This window comes from Alligator mississippiensis, chromosome 1 (assembly GCF_030867095.1).
Source record: "Alligator mississippiensis isolate rAllMis1 chromosome 1, rAllMis1, whole genome shotgun sequence".
NCBI classification, from domain to species: Eukaryota; Metazoa; Chordata; order Crocodylia; family Alligatoridae; genus Alligator; species Alligator mississippiensis.
In genome coordinates this window covers 171,550,304-171,572,582 of record NC_081824.1, presented here as the reverse complement: position 1 = coordinate 171,572,582, position 22,279 = coordinate 171,550,304, and the positions used below count along the sequence as shown (strand labels likewise).

Genomic DNA, 22,279 nt, shown 5'->3' with positions numbered 1-22,279 from the left:
ATCACATACAATATATTTGCCTACCCTTTTTAGCTTTCAATGTTTTTCTCCACAGTGTAGAAAAGATTCCATCAGTCCAGTCATTAGTTGCAGTATCTAGTTTGCCAAACATTTGAGGAGCAGTAATAGCTTTTGGGTTCATGCGCATCTCTCTGTGAGGATGCCCACATTCTGTCATTGCCCTCATCAGAATAGTTATAACTGTTGTTTTCCCAGAACCACTGGGTCCAAGTGTCATCAAACCATGGCGTACTTTAGAAGTTTCATATAGCTATAAGAAAAGCAGTAAAATCCTTTTAGAAACTTTATGCTAATTTAAAAAGGATATTTTTGCTCATCTTAAATCATATCAAAAGATAATATTTATAAAAGTTACAGTTTCAGGTAAGATACATTATATGCTAGAAAGTAAAAAGTTCTTAAAATAAAAAATTCAAAATCATAAGGTTAAAAAAGTGTATTTATATACTGCTACTAACATGTAGTGTCTAAGCCTGGGAGCACTAAAGACAGACTTCTTTTACCTAGTGGATAACTAAAGTGAAGTTTGTGACCAACTCTAAGTTACCTGGGCATGAATGTGCCCCCACTATACGAACAGGACTGCCTTCCAGAAATGCAGAGATATCTCCCTGTTCCAATAATGGAGGCACCCATGTGCCCAAAGTGGGTAACAGAATCACCCAAGCACTTTAGTCAGATAACTCAGAACTGCATTTTGGTTACCTACTACAAGAAATAAAATTCTGCCCTAAATGTATACTAGGAGAGTTCCCTGAAAAACCAAGCTCTTCAGATGAACTCAAAATAATTTTACTATAGTGTATTTTCTAAAAAAAGATCCAGTGCTATTCATAACAAAAAGTAAAGAGTAGTACAGAACAGCCTATAGCCACATCACACAGCATGACCTTCAGTTCTGACTGAGTATATTTTATGATTGTATGCATTTTTTAATTTTCCCTACTATGATAGAGAGATGGCAGAAACAGTTTCAGTGGCAGAAACAGTTGTTATTAACCAAGGACAGTCCTTTTCACAATGTGCATATACAATACGATGATAACATCAAACATGTGTTTTGGGCCTCCTCACATCTGTTTGATAGACAATTAATAATTAGCATTAATTAACTAATTAACATGCTCAGAAAAATACTACATGTGACTATTTAGAAAAATGAGGAAGAAATAGTTAGGAAAAAAAAAAAAGGATGGTTGCACTGGGAAAAAATTCCTTCACCTTTTAAGAGAAAATGTGGGTGATGATAGTACAAATGACACTTGACACTGTTGAATGATGCACATATAATGCACCTTGAAGCATGAAGACAACTAACAGTAGAAATACTAGTGCTCATATCAACTATGCATCTGTTTAACTCTTGATACTCTATTCTGGACAGTATTCAGTACTTAGCTTTTGTTTAGGCCTAATCTATTTAAACTGGAAGAGGTTCCAACATGGAACTACAATAAGACACGTTAAAAAAACTAGCAAGAAACCTGTCCTGCACTTCAAGAAGAAGGGTCAAACTAAACAACCAGCATTTTACTGTCACCACAGTTTCTACAGTCACATCATGAGTACTGAATATGAGGCGCTATATACTGCCTTAGATTCAAGTGTTTTTTTCTCCTTCTTTATAATAGCACCTGAACACCTCAAGGACATTTTTTACATAAGACGTAGTTAGAGTTATATACAGCCTCAGGAGCCAAAGAAAGAAAAATTTCTTTCCCTAATTCTATAATTTTCATTCTAACAGCAGCCCCACAACCCATAATGAACAGTTTGCCCCTCTTCCCTGAGGATTATAACAATGGTCCAATTTTGCTCCCAGGAGCTCTGGGAGAGTTCTTCCAGATCTGTAAATAGATTCAAAGCTGTAAAACAAAACTGCTATTAGCTTCAAAATTGAATTACCTACATACATACCTCTCACTTCAATAAATAATGTTACCTATGTAGACTGATTCACTGGGGGTTATTATTTAAAGAGAAAATTATTTGGCAACATTTTTCATTCTAGCTCATAGCATGGTCCACAATCTGTGATAAATGGAAAGTAGTGAGTGACGAACAGTGTGAGTAGTGAAAGAAAAGATAAAGTTGAAATACTGTTATTATTAGGAATTCATAATTTATGATTCCATATTTAAAGAAACTGAGCTTTGCCTGGAAGCTGGAATTTGACTACTCTGATTCATTAATATAGAAAAGTGAAATACTAGATTGACATAATACTCTCGGGGGAAATAAGGATGATCATACCTTTATTTTTTTTCTTCTTCCTTCCTGTTTCAGCATGTGATTTATGTGAGCTGCCCTAGAAAAGACTTGTTTACTTTCTGCCTGACACATTATTTCCATTATTTTCTTAAGGCCCAGATCCAAAACATTCTTACAGATACCTTCATTTAGGTATTGCAATGCACAAAAATAAGCACCTTGTCTCAGGAGGATGATCCAAATCAACAGGGTTAGATACTTGGGCTGCCTGTACAGTGAACTAGGAGAATCTAGCCCCTCCAAAGGGTGATCCAAGCCACCTAAGTGCTAAGCAGGGAGGCAGTCAGAACTAGCTAACAGAAGTGTTGGTTCACAAACAAGCTCCTGAACTCCTGCTCCAAGCTAGGGCTGACTCAGGACTCCCCTTTAGGCACCTATGTCACCTTGGAATTCAGAGTGCCCATGGGGAGGTACTAAACTGATCCGTACTGCCAACACTGAGTTCAGTACAAAGCACAGCAACCTGTAACCACCAGGAGAACTTCAAAAAAACTTAGAAATCATCTCCTTCACATAACCTACTCCAGAAGAGAGCAACTCAGGAAGGAAATAGACACAGGCTGCAACAACTTAAAAGAGATAAATCCAGATATCTTCCCAAACTTCATACAATGTATACAAAGAGACTATCAAAGATTTTTTACAACATCCATCCAACATAAAAAGAAGAAATGTAGCCAATTACTACAGGGACAACTTTCCCAGCCACAAAACAACCATCAGAGAAACAACACCAATACCTCACAACATTCCAACCTCATACTCAATGAAACTGAAAGAACCAATCAACCCTCAAATATTATATCAATCTCTCCATACACACTTACCAAAACTGAAATATCTGTCCTCTCTAAAGGCGTTAATTTCTGTCCAGAAAAATACCCTAATAATATACTACAATATGGAGAGCTAGAATAATTTTTCTGACACCTCCATCTCAAGGAACAGTTCCACAACCAAAATTAATCCACTTCAAACAACACTTCATCCTTTGACAACATCAAGGAAAAGATTAGCCTCCCCAAAACAAAAAACATCAGATTGAAAACCTCATAGTGGATGAAATTCAAACCTTGTCCTCTATATTGACTGCTTCAGACAAAGAATGAACAATGAAATAATAAACAACAAATGGCACCATAACAACCTTTCCCTCTCAGAGAGAAGGGCCATAGAATCTCTAAGATCTAACCACCAAATAGTTATAAAACCAGCAGATAAAGGAGGAGCTATGGTTATCCTTAACTGTGAAGATGAGATAAAAGAAGCCACTAGAAAGCTCTCTGACACCACCTATTACAAAAACTAAAGGACAATTCAACTCCCCTTTTCACCTTAAAACTCAAAACCACCATCACATCATTTCCATCTGAACTACAAGAAAAACTACAGAACTTGATCCATTTACCCAGCCCAGGTACTTTTTACATGCTCCCTAAAATCCACAGACAAGGGAACCCAGGCAGACCTATAATATTCAACCATAGAACCCTAACTGAAGAAGTATCAGGTTTCATCGAATCCATCCTAAAACCTCTTGTTACTCAAACAGCAAGTTTTGTCCAAGTAACAATAGACCTTCTACAAAAACTTAAAAACATAGACCACCTGCCCAGCAACAGCCCCCTAGCCACCACGGATGTTACCAGCTTATACATCCCACATCAGGATGGCATCAAAGCTTGCCATACATATCTACATGGGTAAGATTACAAATCAGAGTATAGACCTAAAAATATTACTGAATGTATACACTTCATCCTCACACACAACTTCACTTTCAATAACCAATACTTCCTCCTGACCACGGGCACAGCTACGGGCACCAAAATGGTCCCACAATATCCCAACCTTTTTATGGCCCATCTGGAAGAAAAATTCCTCAAGAACTGCACCATTCAACCCATACTATACTTATGATATATAGACGACATCATCATTTGGACCAATAACCTGCAATCTCTGATTGATTTCCATCACAAATTCAGTAATCATTACCACTCCATCAGACTATCTCCTGAATACTCCAGCACCAATATTTCCTTTTTAGACACTATGATCAATATCCAGAATGGTAAAATACAAACCACCATATTCAAGAAACCCACAGAACAATATACGTATCTGCACAGGATCAGCAATCATCCTAAACACACCAAGAAAAAGTCCTCCGATATCACCAAATTTGCACTGAGGAGAACACCCGTGATCATCACATCACAAATCTCAAAAGGCCTTTCACTCAGCAAGGACACTCCTCCAGAGAGAGAGAACACATTTTTGAAAGAGCCACCCAGATACCACATGCAGAATTGTTGCAGTTCAAAAAGAAAACCCCCATGAATTGCATACCATTAGTTATGACATACCATCCCTCCCTGGAACCTACACAGAAAATTCTCTAACAATTGCAAGACCCAGTTCTTAAAGAGATCTTCCCAGAACCATCCACCCTAGCCTTTAAACCAAACCCTGCCAGTCTCATCACCAGAAACAAATTTCCTATGGCCCAAAGCACACCGAATAGATCCAGACCATGCTGGGACAAGAAATGTAAAACCTGCCAACATATCTCTACCACTTCTACAATAATTACACCCCATAATAGAACCATCACCATTCCTAGATCTTATACCTGCACCTCCAGAAAAGTAATATATCTCATCCAATGCACTAAATGCCCTGATGGAAAATATGCAGGAGAGATCAAACAACTGCATACCGGAATGAACACACACCAAAAACCTATCAAAGACAAAAATTCCCAATTACCTGTGGGTGCCCACTTCTCACAAGACAACTACTCTCTCTCCAATTTCTCAGTTCTAATGCTCAAAGGGAATTTACAAAACACCTTTTGTTGATGAGCCTTCTGAACTTCACTTCATAAATCTACTGAATACAAAAAATCATGGACTAAAAATAGATATTATTTATGGCACATCCGATAACCCCAGGTAACCTCTCTGTGTTTTACCAGCTACATTCTATCAGCAGCTCAATATTTCCCTTTCCCCACACCATCTGTCTCACATCTATTATTTCCCATGGCCTCTGATCCTCACTGCCAAGCATTTGCGTTTTCATAGACCAGCATTTTGCATATTGGCTTCTATTCCATCCAGGAGAACACAAAACAACAACAGACTCTCCCTATGCCTGAAGAAGGGTGTGTGCCTGAAAGCTTGCAAAGAACAAATTTTCCAACTATTTAGTTGGTCTAATAAAAGATATCACATTTGCCCAAAGAACCTTTTCTGCCTGTGACCACCAAAGCACTCCAAACCCATTTTCACTTACAAGCACTGCTGGTGGTAGTAATGTTAATCTTATGCACTGTAGTCTATTGTAATGAGCCAAGGCCCAGTTAAGAGAACTGAATGGGCAACAGATCACCTTATGCCTCTGGCCTGCTTGAAACTCCTAAACTCTGTGCTCTGAGTCTCTGGCTTGTGATTCCCTTTTCTGAACCTCTGGCTTGGACCCTCCTGCATATTCCTGATTCCTTCTATTCCTGTTTTGGACCTTCCAACTTGGATCAATTGCTTTCCCTGACCACAACCTTGTCTTGACCTTCATATTGATATCCTGGACTCAGACAGATACCTAACTTGACCCCGGTTTACCTTTTGGTAATCCTCTGGCCTAGTGTGCTCCATTCAGAGTGACCCTAGTCATCCCCTTACATTCAGGGTACCTACAGACATTAGGCAGCCATGCTCTAACTCATGGCACTTTATAGAAAGTGCCATGAGTTAGAGCCCTCCCCTCAACCCCCCAACAGTTATTCACCTGTTGGATTGGAGGGAATCAAGCCTGCCTCCACTGGTCCCAGCCAGGAAGTGGGGGCACTCCAGCAGCCTCTAAAACACCCCTCTCCCCAGTCCCGCCCCCACCCCGCCCCAGGCTCCGGGGCTGTCAACAGGGGAAGTAGAGGGAAGGAAGCAGCACAGAGCTGCCAGCTGAGCTTTGCCTGGCTGGGGGGGGGGGGGGAGGGCGCGCTGGGGACAGGGTGGAACAGAACCCCCTTGACTCACAGTTCTCATTCCCCCCACCCCCCCAGCTACCCTGGAGTATTGTGGGGAGCTGAGCTGGGCTCATGAGATGAGTGAGTTCTGTTCCACATCCATCCTCCCTCCAGCTTGCGCTGGACAAAGTAGCTGGCACCTGTTGCTGCTGCACTCAGGAGGCTTGGCTGGAGCCGAGGGGGAGGGGCAGGGTGGAATGGAGCCCTCTCACACCACGGGCCCAGCCTAGCTTCCCCCAATACCCCAGCTGGAGTAGCAGGAGGGGGGGCATGAAGCAAGGGGGCTCCATTCTACCCCACCCTCCCTCTCCAGCTCTGAGAATCTCAGAATCAGTTTCTGAGATTCTGATCTCAGAACCTCAGTTTCAGAATCTCAGCATTCTGAAACTGTAGGCAGAAAAGAAGAATCATGCATCTCAGAACTGAGAGAGATGCTGCATTGCAGAAGAAAGACTCCCCAAATGGGAATCTGTTATGAGCACAGGCTTCCTACTGCACTCCTTGTGCTTAAACATATATTCTGTAAAACAGGGAAGGATACCTTACTATTTTTGACAGACATATCCCTATCAGCTAGCAGAGTCAGAATCCACAGACTGAGAATTGAGAAGGCACAATCTGGTCATAGAACTCCAAGAAAAAACAATAAGCCACTCCTGGATTCCATCAGAAGAGGAATATTCCATTACTTATGTAATAAAGGGAATATTAAGTGCTAAAATGGATTATTTACATAGATATTTTGACAGCAAATTACAGAATCATAGAAAATTAGGGTTGGAAGGGACCTCAGAAGGTCATTTAGTCCAGCCCCCTGCTCAAAGCAGTACCATCCCCAACTAGATCATCCCAGCCAAAGCTTTGTCTAGCTGGGTCTTAAAAACTTCCAAGGATGGAGATTCCACCACTTCTCTGGGTAACCTGTCCCAGTGTTTTACTACTCTCCTAGTGAGAAAATTCTTCTTAATATCTAACCTAAACTTCCTTTGATGCAACTGGAGACCATTGCTCATTGTTCTGTCATCTGCCACCACTAAGAATAGTCTAGCTCCATCCTCTTTGAAACCACCCTGCATGCTGGTGAAGGCTGATATTAAATCCCCTCTCAGTCTTCTCTTCTCTAGACTAAATAAGCCAAGTTCCCTCAGTCTCTCCTCAGCAGTCATGTGTCCCAGCCCCCAAACCATTTTTGTTGTCCTCCACTGGACTTTCTCCAGTATGTCCACATCCTTTCTGTCATGAGGGGCCCAAAACTGAACACAGTACTCTGGATGTGGCTTCACCAGTGCTGAATAGAGAGGAATAATCACTTCCCTTGACCTGCTGGCAACACTCCTACCAATGCAGTCCAGTATGCCATTAGCCTTCTTTGCAACATGTATACTGTTGGCTCATATTCAGCTTATTGTCCACTGTAACCCACAGGTCCTTTTATGCAGAGCTGCTGCTTAGCCAGTCAGCCCCCAGTTTGTACTGGTGCATGGGATTGTTCTGTCCTAAGTGCACTTGTTCTTATTGAACCTCATGAGATTTCTTTTGGCCCAATCCTCCAATTTGTCTAGGTCACTTTGAATCCTAGCCCTACCCTCCAGCATATCTACTACTCCCCCCTCACTTGGTGTCATCTACAAACTTGCTGAGGGTGCACTCTATGCCATCTTCCAGGTTCTTGATGAAGACATTGAACAAAACCACCCCAGAGCCAACCCCTGGGGCACTCCACTTGATACCAGCTGCCAACTAGATATCAAGTCATTGATTATTACCCTCTGAGCCCAATGCTTCAGCCAGTCTTCTATCCACCTTACCGTCCATTCATCCAAACCATATTTCCTTAGCTTGCCTGTGAGATTGCTGTGGGAGACTGTATCAAAAGCCTTGCTAAAATCAAGGTATACCACACAGGCTGGTCTCCCCATGTCCACAAAGCCAGTCATCTCATCAGCAAAGGCTATCAGGTTGGTCAGGCATGACTTACCCTTGGTGAATCCATGCTGATTGTTCATAATCACCTTCTTCTCTTCCAAGTGCTTAGAAAGGGATTCCTTGAGGATCTGCTCCATGATTTTTCCAGGGGCTGAGGTGAAGCTGACTGGTCTGTAGTTCCCCAGATCCTCCTTTTTCTCTTTCTTAAATATGGGCACTATGTTTGTCCTTTCCCAACTATCTGGGACCTCTCTTGATTGCCATGCATCTTCAAAGATGATGGCCAGTGGCTCTGCAATCTCATCAGCCAACTCCTTCAGCACCCTTGGGTAAATCCCATCCAGCCCCATGGGCTTGTTATATGTCCAGCTTTTCTAAATAGTTCCTAACCTGTTCTTTTGCCACTGTTTGCTGCTTACCTCTCCCTCAAACTGTGCTGCCCAGTGTAGTATTCTGGGAGCTGACCTTGCCTGTGAAGACCGAGATGAGAAATTATGTTCTATAGTCTGTCAAAAAGAATGCTTTACCTGAACAAGCTTGAGATTCCAAGGTGGATGATTAATCAATCCTGCTTCTTCAACCTGATTAGTTACTGCAGCTTGCAATTCAACATATGTATTACTATCTAACAGCAATCCTGGAAAGAGGTCATTTATAAGACTCAGAAATAAGGGTTCATCTTCATCTACCTGAAATGGTAAAATGTATATATTTTTAAAGGAAGGCTATGCAAAGTATAGTTTTCTTAAATCAAAATTAACCTTTATGTTAAAACAATGGGCATTAATCAATTTAGGAATAGAGTTTCAAAAGATATATTGATGGTGAAATGCAGACTTCAAAAAAACAAGTTGCCTCATTTTAAGTAGATGCAAACAATCATTTCTGTATATCCAATTATGAGAATTCCAGAGTTGTAACTATGGAGATGCATGCATTCTTGAGCACATTGACAGTGGAAAGCAATCTGGTTAAGTGACCATTCAGGTTACTCTGTTCATATGCACAATGCTTATCACTCCATACACACTGAAATTAAAAAGGACAATACTAAACTGCCCAGGAACATTATTACTATTACTTTGTTTATAACCTCTAGAATCGTAAGGATTTTCAAGTTTTAGAAACACATACTGCTTATTAAGCATTATCTACATGCCAAGTTTGATTTTTTCAAATGAGATTTAGAATTCCCTGAGTTTAAAAAACATCTGAAAGAACTATGAAACATCTAGCAGGCTCACTTATACAATGTATGGAAATACTGAACTCACCAGTTTAGAGAGGTTCATATCCCTTAGCCCTCTCATAACAGTACTTAATTCACTGTCATCTGGTCTGGCCCTTTTTTGAGCTCCAAGAGTCCTCAACACTGAAAGGATATTTCTCAGACCAAAGTCGTAATGAACCTAAAATGGAACACCCCCCCCCCCCCAAAAAAAAAAACAGCTTACATGTCAATAATGGCAGGTTTTCAGTAAGTCAACACTCAGTTGTGTGCTGATCCACACAGGACTACAACAACTGGCCAACAAAAGGCACAAAAACTATGGCCTTAGGCCCCTGTTACATATTACAGTGTGAGCTGTGCTAGCTCAAGTTAGGGGCAGTAACATGTTCAGGCCACTAGGGGTCTAGAGGACTGAAATGTAAGAATCCCCCCCCCCCACTTCCTCCCCACCAGCCATTTTGGAACTCCCCCGTTACCTGCTAGGCTTTGCCCCCTGCCCAAGGTTCCCCCTGCCCCAGGGGCTCCAAACTGAAAATGATTGTTGCTCAAGTGCTTTAGATTCTTTTTGGAGAGAATATTTGTTTGAAATTACCAATACAGTTTCAATTTTTTGCCAAAAACAGAAATCTCATTGTAAGGGAGAGCTGCAAGGAGCAAAGTCTACAGGAAAAACAGTACTGAAAATCCTATAAGATAAAAAAAAAGACAATACCCTTACCTGCTTGGTGAGCTGCTCCTCACAAAGTTTGTAAAGAACAAAGAATTTCTGAGCCAAAACCACATTATCAATAAATCCACAACTTGCAAGCTTAACTCGCATAATTATCTGAAATATAACACAGTTTTAAGATTTACATTAGCCTTCTTGAAATGTGAAAAGAAGGAAAGACAGGGGAAGTGGCCTAATTTTAAGATGTATCAACATTTTTTTAAATGTAGCTCCGTTAAATATAGTATCACTTTCGTATATTAATGAATTTTACCTGCCTATCTGGTACCATCATGGAAACAGTTCTAAATTGAATTTTTAGATTTTCAGGTAATTCCTGACGTCCAGCATATCCAGGATTCTATAAATAAAAGTATATTACAATATTATAATACACAAAGTACATTCTTTTCATTCTCTAGAACAGTTATGCAACAAATGTGAAAAATGGCTTACATAACCATGGGCTGATTCAGTTCACTGTACATTAGGAGAGTGAAATAAAAAACAGGTCTTTTGTTTAATAATTAGTAAATGCTGTGAGTAAAATGTCAATAAATAGTTATAAGTATAGCTGCTTATAAAACACTGCTGAAAAGGCATTTTCATAATAAGTGTTTCATTGATTACCATGTTATGGAATAAAGTATCTATTTGGGTCAATTTTTCCTGATAATTTTCACCTCAAGAATTTAGAAGTGAAAATACTTAGACTGTATATAGTGAAATATCAACATTAGGGTATTCAGTGATGGACTACTCATATAGAACTCGGATGGCCAACCCACAACTTGTGAGCCACAAGTGGCATGGACAGCTGCTATGTGTGCTACATGAGCCTTAGCTGCTCAGTAAAGGGAAGTACCAAAATGGAGACATGAAGCAGAGTGCTCCCTGGAGTGGAGTAGGGGCAGAACACTACAATAAGAGGTATCACTGCCAAGAGACAGGTTATTCCTTTCCTGTCCCTGCAGCAGCCACCAAATTCAGGACTTTGCATCCTCAACTGCCATATAAAACTGCAGGGTCAGGGTAAGCTTAACTTGGCTTCTGGCAGTGACATGACTTCTTGCAGCAGCAGTCTGTCCCTGCTCTATTCCACATGGCCATAGCCAGAGGATCGAGCCCCCCTGCCTCCATTCCAGTACCCCAGGATGCAAACTATCAGCTACATCTGGTAGGGGAAGATCACAGTGACATTTAGGGGAAGTAGGAGGACTTGTGGCATAACTGACAGAGGTTGATCACCACTGAAACAGGATATCTGGAATCATATTCCTTTAAAGCAGAAGTAGAAATACCAGTCAGACCCATCTTAACTTCTAAACTGATGCTATCAAGACTATTACAGCAGGCTCTTGCTTCAGTTTCCTTAAAACCTTAAGTGTCTACAGGATTTATAGGAACATATACCCCACCCAGGAGGTTCAAAGAATGAGGAATGTTTCTGAGTACACTCTAGCAGTTATCATCCACACACAGCTTAAAGGAAAAGTTACAACACTTTGGCTGTGTCCATACGTGGTGTGGATGTTTGGTTCCCCAGGGACAACTAGCAGCACCACGCCTTTCGCCACCGCTACTTGTCCCCAGGGAACACCTGTGCCATTCACGCTTTGGCACGTGGCAAGTTACCCAGGGTGGGATAGGGGAGGCTGGGGCCAGCACTGGGCTCTCCCCACCAGCCTTACCTGGGGTCCTCCTGGGGCTGCAGCAGTGGCGATTCTGCCATGCAGAGCCTGACTGGCAACTGCAGTGTGGCTCTGGGAGGCCCAGCTCTGCTTTTGAGTGGTGTGAACTGCACATCTGTGCATTGCTCCACTTGTTTTCTCCACGGGTTTTTTTGACCCCTGGATATCCAGGGGTCAAAAAACCCTCTGTGCTGCTCCTTAGCAGCACAGATAACAACTGAACATGTAGTATTTGTGGACATACTGCATGACCGCACTCGCCTAGACGTGGCCTTTGAGTTTAGTTGCAGCAAATAAGACTGTCTCCGTGTTCCCAGTGGTGTAAGTTCCTCGGTTAATGAACCAACTTTAGTAACTTGCCTTCATCTTACCCTGAAGATTTAGTAAGAAAAAACAAAAAGGAGGAGGGCCTTCCCACCTTTTATGTTTGCATTTTTCAAGGATCTAAGCAAAATGGAATATGACTGTATTTAAGCACCTAAGTACCAAGTAGGTGCCTTAGATGTGAAGTAGGATTTAAGCCTTGATGTCCTTAAAGCTTTCTTGCAGCAAGATGCTCAAGAGATCCAGTTATGGGATGAATATAAAAATACTCAATTCCATCCTTGCAAGTTTTCAGGAGCAGGCTAGACGGACACTTAGCTGGGATAGTTTTGTTAGTGATGATCCTGCCTTGAGTAGAGCGGTTGACTAGATGACCTTATAAGATCCCTTCCAGCCCTACTTCCCTATTATGCTAATTCCTGAAGAGGATATCTGGTAATCTGTATCTTTTTCAAAGTCAGTGGAACAGATACTGGTATCTGCCACAAAAACTTTACAATCTCTAACAATCCTTCATTAATTAGCGCAGAGATGCAAAATATCTAACAGTCTGAAATCTATCTAGCTGCATCTCGACTGACATTTCTAATGTCTTGAGCCAGGACTTGAAGAGTATTTTAATTATAGGGAGTAATAGAGAAATAAAAGTTGATTGTACTAAATACTACTAACAAAATGGCAGCAAGAGTGAATCGAGTAGACTAATGGTGTTCTTCATTAGCAATTTGTAAATAATGGTCAGTAATAAGCACCTAGATTGTTGATATTGTTGAATACTCAAGATCTGGCCCTTGAGGAGGCAAACAAAACATGCTTTCTGGGACACTGAAGACCTCATGGTGTATAGGAATAGGAAGAGGAATCCATAAGCAGAATAGTGTCTATTAAATATCAGGATACCTTTTCTTATATCTTCTTTGTCTAATGGACTACCTCAGGCCCTGAAATCCATGTGAGAGGCAAAACAGTTATGTGAGTAAGATCTAGGCATATGTGGATAAACCCTTCACCACTGAAGCCTGAAGCAAATAAGAAGCAGTAACTACAGCGAATTAACTACAGCGCATTAATGCACACATAGATGTGCCCTGTTATAACTAAAGATTCATCTACTACCAAAGACAATAGTGGCGACTAGAAAAAAACGGATACTCTTAAAGTTCTCAGTATCATGAATCTCAGTGCCCGAGATGGTCAATGCGAGCAATGATTTTGAGGTCAAATATGCTGGAGTGGTAAGTGCTGATGTTGGTATGTCACATAAGTACTGCTATATGAGCCCTGACATCAGTCCTGAGAGACTTGTAGGCAATATTGTCTTGAAGGAGCCAGAGACCAAAGGAGAATGCACATAGGCCAACACCAAAGTACAAAGTCCAGAGTTTTTATGGGTGCCAGAGATACTAATTCAGGCCTTGTACTACTCTTGACTATGGAGAAAAGGTGATAATCTCTACCTTTTTTTGTTACTAGGTTCCTCAGAGGAAGTCAGTCCTTGTTCCCTTTAGTGGTGAAGTGCCCTAGGTCTAGTAGCTGATGATGGAGACTGGATAACAAGTGCAATCAAAAGAACAACAGGAACAGCAGCCCAGGATCAGAAGCAGAATTCATGGGGCCTCTTCTGCAAGAATACTGCTCAGATCTGGGTGGATTGTGTCCAAATTATAAGCAGGCCTCAAATTTGAGAAAAAATAGCATCCATACAAACCATGAACACAAAGTGAAACATATGTCCATAAAATGTCATTCCCCACAGTAAAACTGATATCTCATATAACAATCACTGAATGGGGGAGATGCCTCACATGAGGGGTATTAGTCAAACCTTGATCATTTCTGCCTTGAGGGGTATTATTCAAACCTTGAAAATCACCAGGGTGGAAGTCTGATACTAAGCAAAACCAAAAAGCAGAGTAAAAACTTATCTGTAGCAGAAACCTAGTAAAACTGTACTAATTCCTACAACTATTCTTCAATGATAATATGTACAGTGTACAAACCCATCACTTTGTAGGTACTACAAGGTAACTAGTAATGCTTTCAAGCTTATAAATATAGATATATAATGCAAGAAGTGAAGCTGCTGTTAACTTTCACAGATAGGTGGTAAGAAGAAGCAAAAAAAAGTCATTTGGTTTCAGTATGCCCCTTATTGTCTCAGGGAGCAGGAGAAGATGGGACAAGCATGGACTAAGAGAATCTGATCTCAGATGTAAGGGGGGGAAAGTACAATAAAGTTGATTATATGTTGGACAAGCAGTGAAACAATAATGTATTACAAATATTCAAAATCTGTATAGAATCTAAAATTAGGACAACTCTGCACTTTTCAGAATCTTTGACAGTCTTGTTAGAATCCTATTTGTTCATGAAATAATGAATAGAAAGAACTATTAAGAACTTAATACATTATTTGCATGTTATGATTCTTTATTTAGAAACAGAGGTGTAACTAGCTATTTTAGAGCCCTGGGTAAAGCAGGAGTGTGGGTGTATCTTGCTGAGTATGGTAAGGAGGGGGTGAGGGAGAGGAGTTTTACTTGCCATGGCACAGGCACTCTGGTTTCTGGCTGCTGCTGTGGCTGCAGGACAGGCTCCCCACATACAAGCTGCAGCAGCCTCTGTGTTTCAGGTCCCCTGGGAGTTGCCATTCTGGCATCCCCTCTAAATTGGCACCCAGGGTTAGTGCCGTGCTAGTCCACCCCTAGTTATGCTACCATCCAGAAGGATGTTGTACTGATTTGGACAGAACTGTTGGGCTTTATTTGTGGAGAAAAAAACAGAAGGTAGTGAGGCAGTGATTTACTGCATATTTATTATTATATGCAAACTCATGACTACCTAGATAATACCATGTAACTAACAAAGTGAATTACTTTCAAGTAACTATGCAATTACATTTTATAACGTGCAATTTGTCATCTCTCAAGGATTATTAAAATTACATTCTTCCAATCACATATTTACCATTGTAAGAAAAATTCCAAATTCTGGGTTTAAATCTACACAGTCTCCATCAGAAAAAATGAACTGCTTTTTTCTTTCTTTCCTTGCTGTTAAAATAATATATATTTGTTGAGCTGCCACTGACAGGACAGGTAATTCAATTCTGTTAAATTCATCAAAACATCCCCAGGAGCCTGACTGTGCAAGACCTAAAATGGGAAGAAGAATATCTGTTACCTGTTGATATCTTGTCTGAGAACGATCTCCATGCATAGCTACATGCGCAAAGTAGCTATCACATGATAAAAAGCTCCAACCAGCTATAAAGTTAGACCTCAAAATGTGTATTAAGTTTAGGTTGCTATTAAGCTTTAATTTGCATGTGTAGGAGTGTCTTACCTGCAGCTAGGAGCCCATCAGCTGACAGGACTCCCAGCTGCAGGATTGCACCATGCCCAGTGTGAAACCCCCAAGCCCTGGGGATCACAGCTACTGTGATACATAACACTCAAGAACGTATGAAACAGCTGGCCCCACATGGGGCTCCTGGTCCTGGCTGCAACTGAGAGACCCTGCAACTGGTCCCAACTACTCTTCATGAGCAGCTATGACTGGGAGCCCCATCAGTTGTGGGACTCTCAGTCTCTGCTGCACATGGCTCCTGTGGCTGGCAGCCCCCTCAGCAAAGGGGGCTCCGAGCCATGGGAGCCTGTATCCTGTCAATGCAGGAGGAGCCCAAGATTGGATTCCCTCTACACCAGCGGTAAGGCAAGATTGAATCTAATGCATGATCCCACAATCTCACCTCTGCCAGGCATATGTGGCATAGCAGAAGGCATGATTGTGTGGATCACACATTAGATCCAACCATGCCTTTACCTGCTTGTGTAGAGGGGGTTTGGGATCATAATCCCAAGCTCCCTCTGTGCTGGCAAACTGAAAACCAGACTTTGAATGCAGATCTTTGTGAACCAATGTGTATTTTCATAGACCTCTACTTCTATAATGGCAGGATACACAATACTAGGATATTAGAGAGGCTTTCCTGTTTCAGTGTGGATAAACAATGTTTTTACCTCTAAAAAATAATGATCAATGAACGGGATTCCCATGCAAGTGATTTTAACTACACGCTGAACAGGATGATAGTAGACTATGCTTTTGGACATCTGAAAGCAAGGGGGCAAGTCTTACTGACTCATTTCATCTACAGGTGTTTAACACTGTAGATGTGATCAGGACATATAATGTACTTGTAATATGAAGCTAAGTCAGGAGTGGGCAATTATTTGCACTGGAGAACCAATTAATGAGTTTTGGTGAGCTGTTGAAGGCCTGGTGGGGGGGAGATGCCAATTGCCCCTATCCAGGCCAACAGCCACTGCCAGGAGTCTGAGAAGGGAGGGTTGTGCCCTGCACCACTCTGCTCTGCCCCAGCTACTCTGCACCCATCCTCCTCCTGCCTGGCTTCCTGTTGGCACTGTGCAGTCCTGCCACCTCAATCGCCGGCAGCTGGGCCCACATGGGATGGGGCACAATGCAGCACACTGAGTAGCTGTTTTGCCCACCTGCCTGCCAACAATGATGAGTTGCTGATGTCATGCCACACTAGGAAAGCAGGGTAGGCTGTCCTGGGCTGAGCCCCCTTCCATGGCCAGCACAGACTCACTTCCTAGCAGTGCTGCAGTGGCAGCAGCTCATTGCGGTAGGCAGGCGGGTAGGACAGCTACTCAGTACACTGCATTTCACCCTGTCCCATGAAGCCCCAGTTGCTGGCGGCCACAGTGCCAGGACTGTGTAGCCATAACACCAGTATTATGAGACAGTAAAATTGGGTTTTCCTTGCTTGCATCAAATTTGGGTGAGGACTCCTATAGTGGAAACCTATGGTGACTAAAGTCAACTTAGGGTGATAAAACTTGATAGTGAAAACAGGGTGCAAGTCATTTAGGGACTTATATCCTCTGTGGCAGTTATCATTTTTGTTCATTGTTTCTCAATATGGTTAATACTGAACATCTTACCTTTGAAGATTCTTCCCAAGCCTCTGAAGTCCATTTGATCAGAACAGTTAAATACTACTACATATTTTCCAAGAGCCTTTCCCATGTCTTTTGTGGTTTCTGTTTTACCAGTTCCAGCTGGTCCTGCAGGAGCACCTCCCATGTTCATTCCTAATGCCTGAGCTAAGGTAATATAGCATCTGCAAATGTTAATTCAAGTTTAGATTTAATTATACATGAAAGAGAGATAAATGCATGTGGATATAATAAAAGCAGTAGGTATGAATGATCCTCTTCAACCCTTACATTACATTATAGTTTATTCCAAGAGCAGTCCCACTGATTTCAACATGGCTACTCATGGGATAAGGCACTACTTAATATGAGTGAAAGTGGCAGAATATAGCCTTTAAGTATTAATGTAATAAATACAAATTGTGTCCTGTTTTATTACAGAACACGAGTATTAGATTAGCTGCTACATAATGCCTAAAAGAGAACAGTGAACAAGTATTAACGTGTATGACAGAGACAGTTCACTATCATCAACTGTTATTTCTGCTAGTCATTTTGAATAACAGATTCTGCTACTGTGTTCACCCTAAGTAGGACTTTACATTGTATATAGTTACATTAGACTAGATTGTCTTGAACTAAATGCTTAAGCACAGAAGAAAGAGGAACTAAAATATCTTCAGAGTAAATGGGTGGAGAAGGGGGCAGTACCATAGCAAGAGCAGTACCAGCAATGAACCGGCAACATGCACCCTTGCACTATGGGTGCCAAATCAAATGGAAGTAATGTTACAGAGAAGTATGTAGGGGAGTACTCTATACATGACCTACACCAGGCACCAAAATGCCTGGCTATGGCTCTGGAATGAAGAGAGTCTTGGGTTAGCAGCTCATCATGCCAGCCAGTACATCAGAGCTGACAAAACTCAGGCTGTATGATATAACCTGTTGCTAGTAGAGATCCACTGCAAATTATTATACTCTTGCCTTCAGAACAAGGAGGCAGCCAGGAGGGACTTGTGCCTCAAACAGAATGGCTTTTGCTGTTGTATCTAAAGGCATGATATCACTCATATATATTGTTCTGAAGTTAGGAGGGATTTGTGCATATATATGGGAAAAACAAGACTATATATTTTTCCCCACTGGTGTATCAGCATAGATGTTCATTGCCAGACAACCTCCAATTTCTGTCCCGTTTTCTTTGTCTTCTTAAATTTCTCCAAAATTCACCCTCTTCTTCGATTTACCATCCATTATTCTTACTTCTGAACTAGCCTGTGAATTTCTGTCATCATATTCCAAATGTACAAGCTTAAAGTTAGGATACTCTAGATATCAGCCCCTCTTTTGTGAGCAAGCATTTTTATAGACAAAACATATATATAGAACAAACAAGCCTAACTTAAAATCATAACACGTACTACAATATTTGGTAAGATATTGCACGACTGGAATCTGTCTACTGATGGTTATAGTTACTTCAGTAGGAACAGGCAAGGCAGAAGTGAAGGGATGTTGCATTGCACGTAAAGAATACGTACACTTGCTGCTTGGCCCCACAGGTGTGCCGGATACATTCATGATGAAGATAATAGGAGTAAAAATAAAGGAGATGTCATGGTGGGTCTACTACAGACCCCCAACATCATAAAGAGAAGGATGATGAGGGATTTTTCAAGCAGGCATAAGAAGCACCCAAAATGTATGACCTAGTAAGAATAGAGGAATTTAGCTACCCTGCTATGTGTTGGAAAAATAAAACAGCTACACATAAAATGCCCAACAAGCTCTTGAATCACAGAGGACAATTTTCTTATCCAGAAAATTAAGGAAGTACCCAGAGAATCAACTATTTCAGATAAGTTTCTCCACAATAAGAATTGGTTGAATGTAAAAGTGGTCAACAATCTGAATGACAGTAATCATGAACAAAAAAAGAATATGCTCCCAAAGAAAGCAAGATGAGCAAAGAACAAAATAAGTAAGATGAACTTTTGAAAAGCTTATTTAAGCAGACTTAGAGTAAGTAATGTTCCTTGGATTGATAAATTCAAGGAAACAGTTATGCAGGAATGCTGGCTTTTCTTAAAGGATACAACATCAGAGGTACAAATGTAATCCAACCTGATGTATAAGGAAGAATGAACAAGTCACAAGCGAGCAATATGTTTGTAAAATAGATTTTTTAATGACATAAAGAAACAAAGTTAGAACCATTACAGGAGTGTTGGGACAATATCAGGACACGAAAAGAACAAAATGAATTACAGCTGGCAATAAATGAGAGAGAAATAATACTGCTTAATGATAAGGACAAGTTACTAATGGAAGATATAAAGACAACCAACCAGCTTAATGCCTATTTTGCTTCTGTTTCCACAAAAAGATAAACTGTGAATAGATAGTTAGCAAAGTCAATATAAACAAAGAGGAGGTAGGGATGCAGATTAAAATAAGAAGAGGACATTAAAGAATATTTGACTGTTGTGAATAAATGTAAGGGTGTAATTCCAAGGATGCTGAAGGAACCAACAAATGTTATCTCAGAGACATTAGTAATTACCTTTGAGAATTCAAAATAGGCAAGCATGGTTGTAGAAGAATGAAAGCAAATGGAGTGTCTGCCTTTTAAAAGTAAAAAGGGTGAACTCAGAGACTTACAAATTGGTCAGCCTGACTTCAGCTCTGGAAGTTATTTAAATGAATTCTAAAACAATCCATTCTGTAAGCATCTAGAAGACAAAAAGGTGATTCCCACCAGCCGGCATGAATTTGCTTTCAACAAAACACGGACAAAAAGAAATGACTATATGGTGGATAAAATTTGGTTGAAGGACCATAGGCAATGAGCAGTAATTAAGAGATCAGTATCAAACTGGAAGGAGGTACTCAGTGGGTTATCACAGAGATCAATTCTGAGTCTAGCACTGGTTCAACATTTTTATTAATGACTTGAGTGAAAGAGTGAAGAGTCAATTCACCAAATGTCCACATTATACAAATCTGGGTAGGATGTTATACACTTATAGACAGAATTGTAATCCAAAATTATCTCAATAAATTGGACATCTGGGCAGTGAAAAATAAAATGAAATTCATCAAGGGAAAAATGTAACGTATTTCATATAGGAAAGAAAAACCAAATGCACAGGCACAAAATGAATAAGAGTTGTCAAGCCACCACCTTGAATCTGGGACCACAGCCAGACCAACACAGTCACTCATCCAGGCCTGCCACTCCAACACTGACAACCTAGACAGGGCAAAGCTGGCCTGAAGCATCCAACAGGGCCTAAACACCCTGTCACTAGAGGCCAATCAGGGTCAGAAGACCTTCCACTTCCCCCTCCAGTCCCCTGTGCGGGAATAGGAAGTGTCTGTCAGGATTCAACCTGACCCAAGACTGCCTTGCAGTCACTTTCACCTTGACTCCAATCTACTTGATCTCTCAGCTTCTTGACCTGGCCTTTTCCTAGACTCTGCTCTCTGCATGATCTCCTGGCTTCTCAACCTGGCTATCTTCTCAACCCCATTCTCTGCTTGATATCTTGGCTTCTTGACTTGGCTTGCTCCTAGACCCCACTCTCAGATTGACCTCTTGGCTTCTTGATCCTGTTTGTCCTCCGCTTCTGTTCACCTATCCTGACCCAGTCAATGATTTGACTGGTAGCCTTACCCCAGCTAATGATTCCAGTTGGCCACTAGTAGGGCCTCCTGACTGACTGCTGGGAAAGCAGCCTACCCATTTAGTTCCAGCTATGGCCAGGACCCCTGGCCCTCACTACTGCAGTTCTGACTCCCACTCTGGTTCTTGCTCCTGTACTGGCTCTGGCTCCAGTTGTAGAAGCCCTTATGCCCATTCCTATTTCTTTCTAGGGGTCTTAAAAAGTTGAGCTGGATAAATTTAGTCTGGAGAAAAGAAGATTAAGCAGTAACACGATAATAATTTTCATAAATTTGATAGGTTGCCAGAAAAAACATGATGACTAATTATTATCCATAGTCACTCTGAGGCTGAATTCCTTACTGATTCTATTACCCACTTAACAACACCCACTTGAATGTGACCTGGAGTTTCTTTTGATTGGAAAGTTTGGGCAGAATTTGAGACTTGCTCCTCAAATTTCTTGATTGATGAAAATGGTCTAATTTACTGTGCCCCAAGAGCAGAAGACTGAGCTATTCTTGTCTAGAATCATTAGAGGAGTCTTAAGTCTTGTGAACAATACAAGAAGAATATACTTTAGGGCTCTGCCCCTGGAAGAGCAGAAGTGGAAAAGGTGAGAGCAACTGGGAGAGACTACTCTTTCTGTGCCTCCTGAGAGGATTTTTTTTGCCAATTAGGGATCTCTTCTCCTTTCCTTTACTCCTTTGGCCAGGTATGCAACATTAGGAAGGGGAGGAAGGTAATAAACACAGCAACAAATCTGGCAAAACAGAAGGAATAACCTTCCTTCCCACCCCAAGGGAAAATACCGCTCACTCATTTTCCATATTTAGCTTTAAAAGAAGGGCATGAAGAAATAAAAGAACAAGGGTTTTTAGCTGCCACTCTGAAGGCAAATGAAATATGGAGTATGGGTGAAAGAAACCACCATGGACAAATCTGAACTGTGTTCAATATCAGCAAGAAAAGAGGTATTGCCCAAATGTCCTGGAGCTGTGGAAAGATCAGTATCCATGAAATGCATCAATCCTTGGTGCAGAAATTGTACAGCAAACCTTTCCTCTAAAACAGAGATGAAGTTAAGGGTGAACCAATGACAGTTAGTTGGTCAAGCATGATCTCATTGCTTAGAAGAGCTATTTTTGTCTTCTGCTTAGCTTTTAGCAAATCAATTTGCAGGATGTTTTTAATTGCTGACACCTGGATGTCAAAAATTTATTTCAGAAAGTTAAATGATATCAAAGCTGTATTGAATGAAATCAAGAAAAAAAGATACAGCTTCATTGACTCCTAGGACTCAATTTCCTTCTTCTTATCCTCTTTTTCCTAATAAGCCAAAAATGTCATAAAACATGCATTTATATGGCTTTTCACTTTGCAAGTTAAGGAAATTTCTTTAAATAATATTCTCCTTTAGATATTTAGGTCCCACACCTTAATGTGAT

General features: G+C 41.0%; 1 protein-coding gene across 1 annotated transcript in view; it reads right to left on the bottom strand.

The window, feature by feature from the left end:
• DNAH8 (dynein axonemal heavy chain 8) overlaps nucleotides 1–22,279 on the bottom strand; it is a 343,175-nt gene that overhangs the window by 158,981 nt on the left and 161,915 nt on the right. Inside the window, 7 exon segments of the mRNA XM_059716994.1 lie at nucleotides 25–271; nucleotides 8,773–8,934; nucleotides 9,520–9,654; nucleotides 10,195–10,302; nucleotides 10,460–10,546; nucleotides 15,168–15,355; nucleotides 17,171–17,349. Coding sequence (XP_059572977.1) covers nucleotides 25–271; nucleotides 8,773–8,934; nucleotides 9,520–9,654; nucleotides 10,195–10,302; nucleotides 10,460–10,546; nucleotides 15,168–15,355; nucleotides 17,171–17,349 — 1,106 coding nt within the window.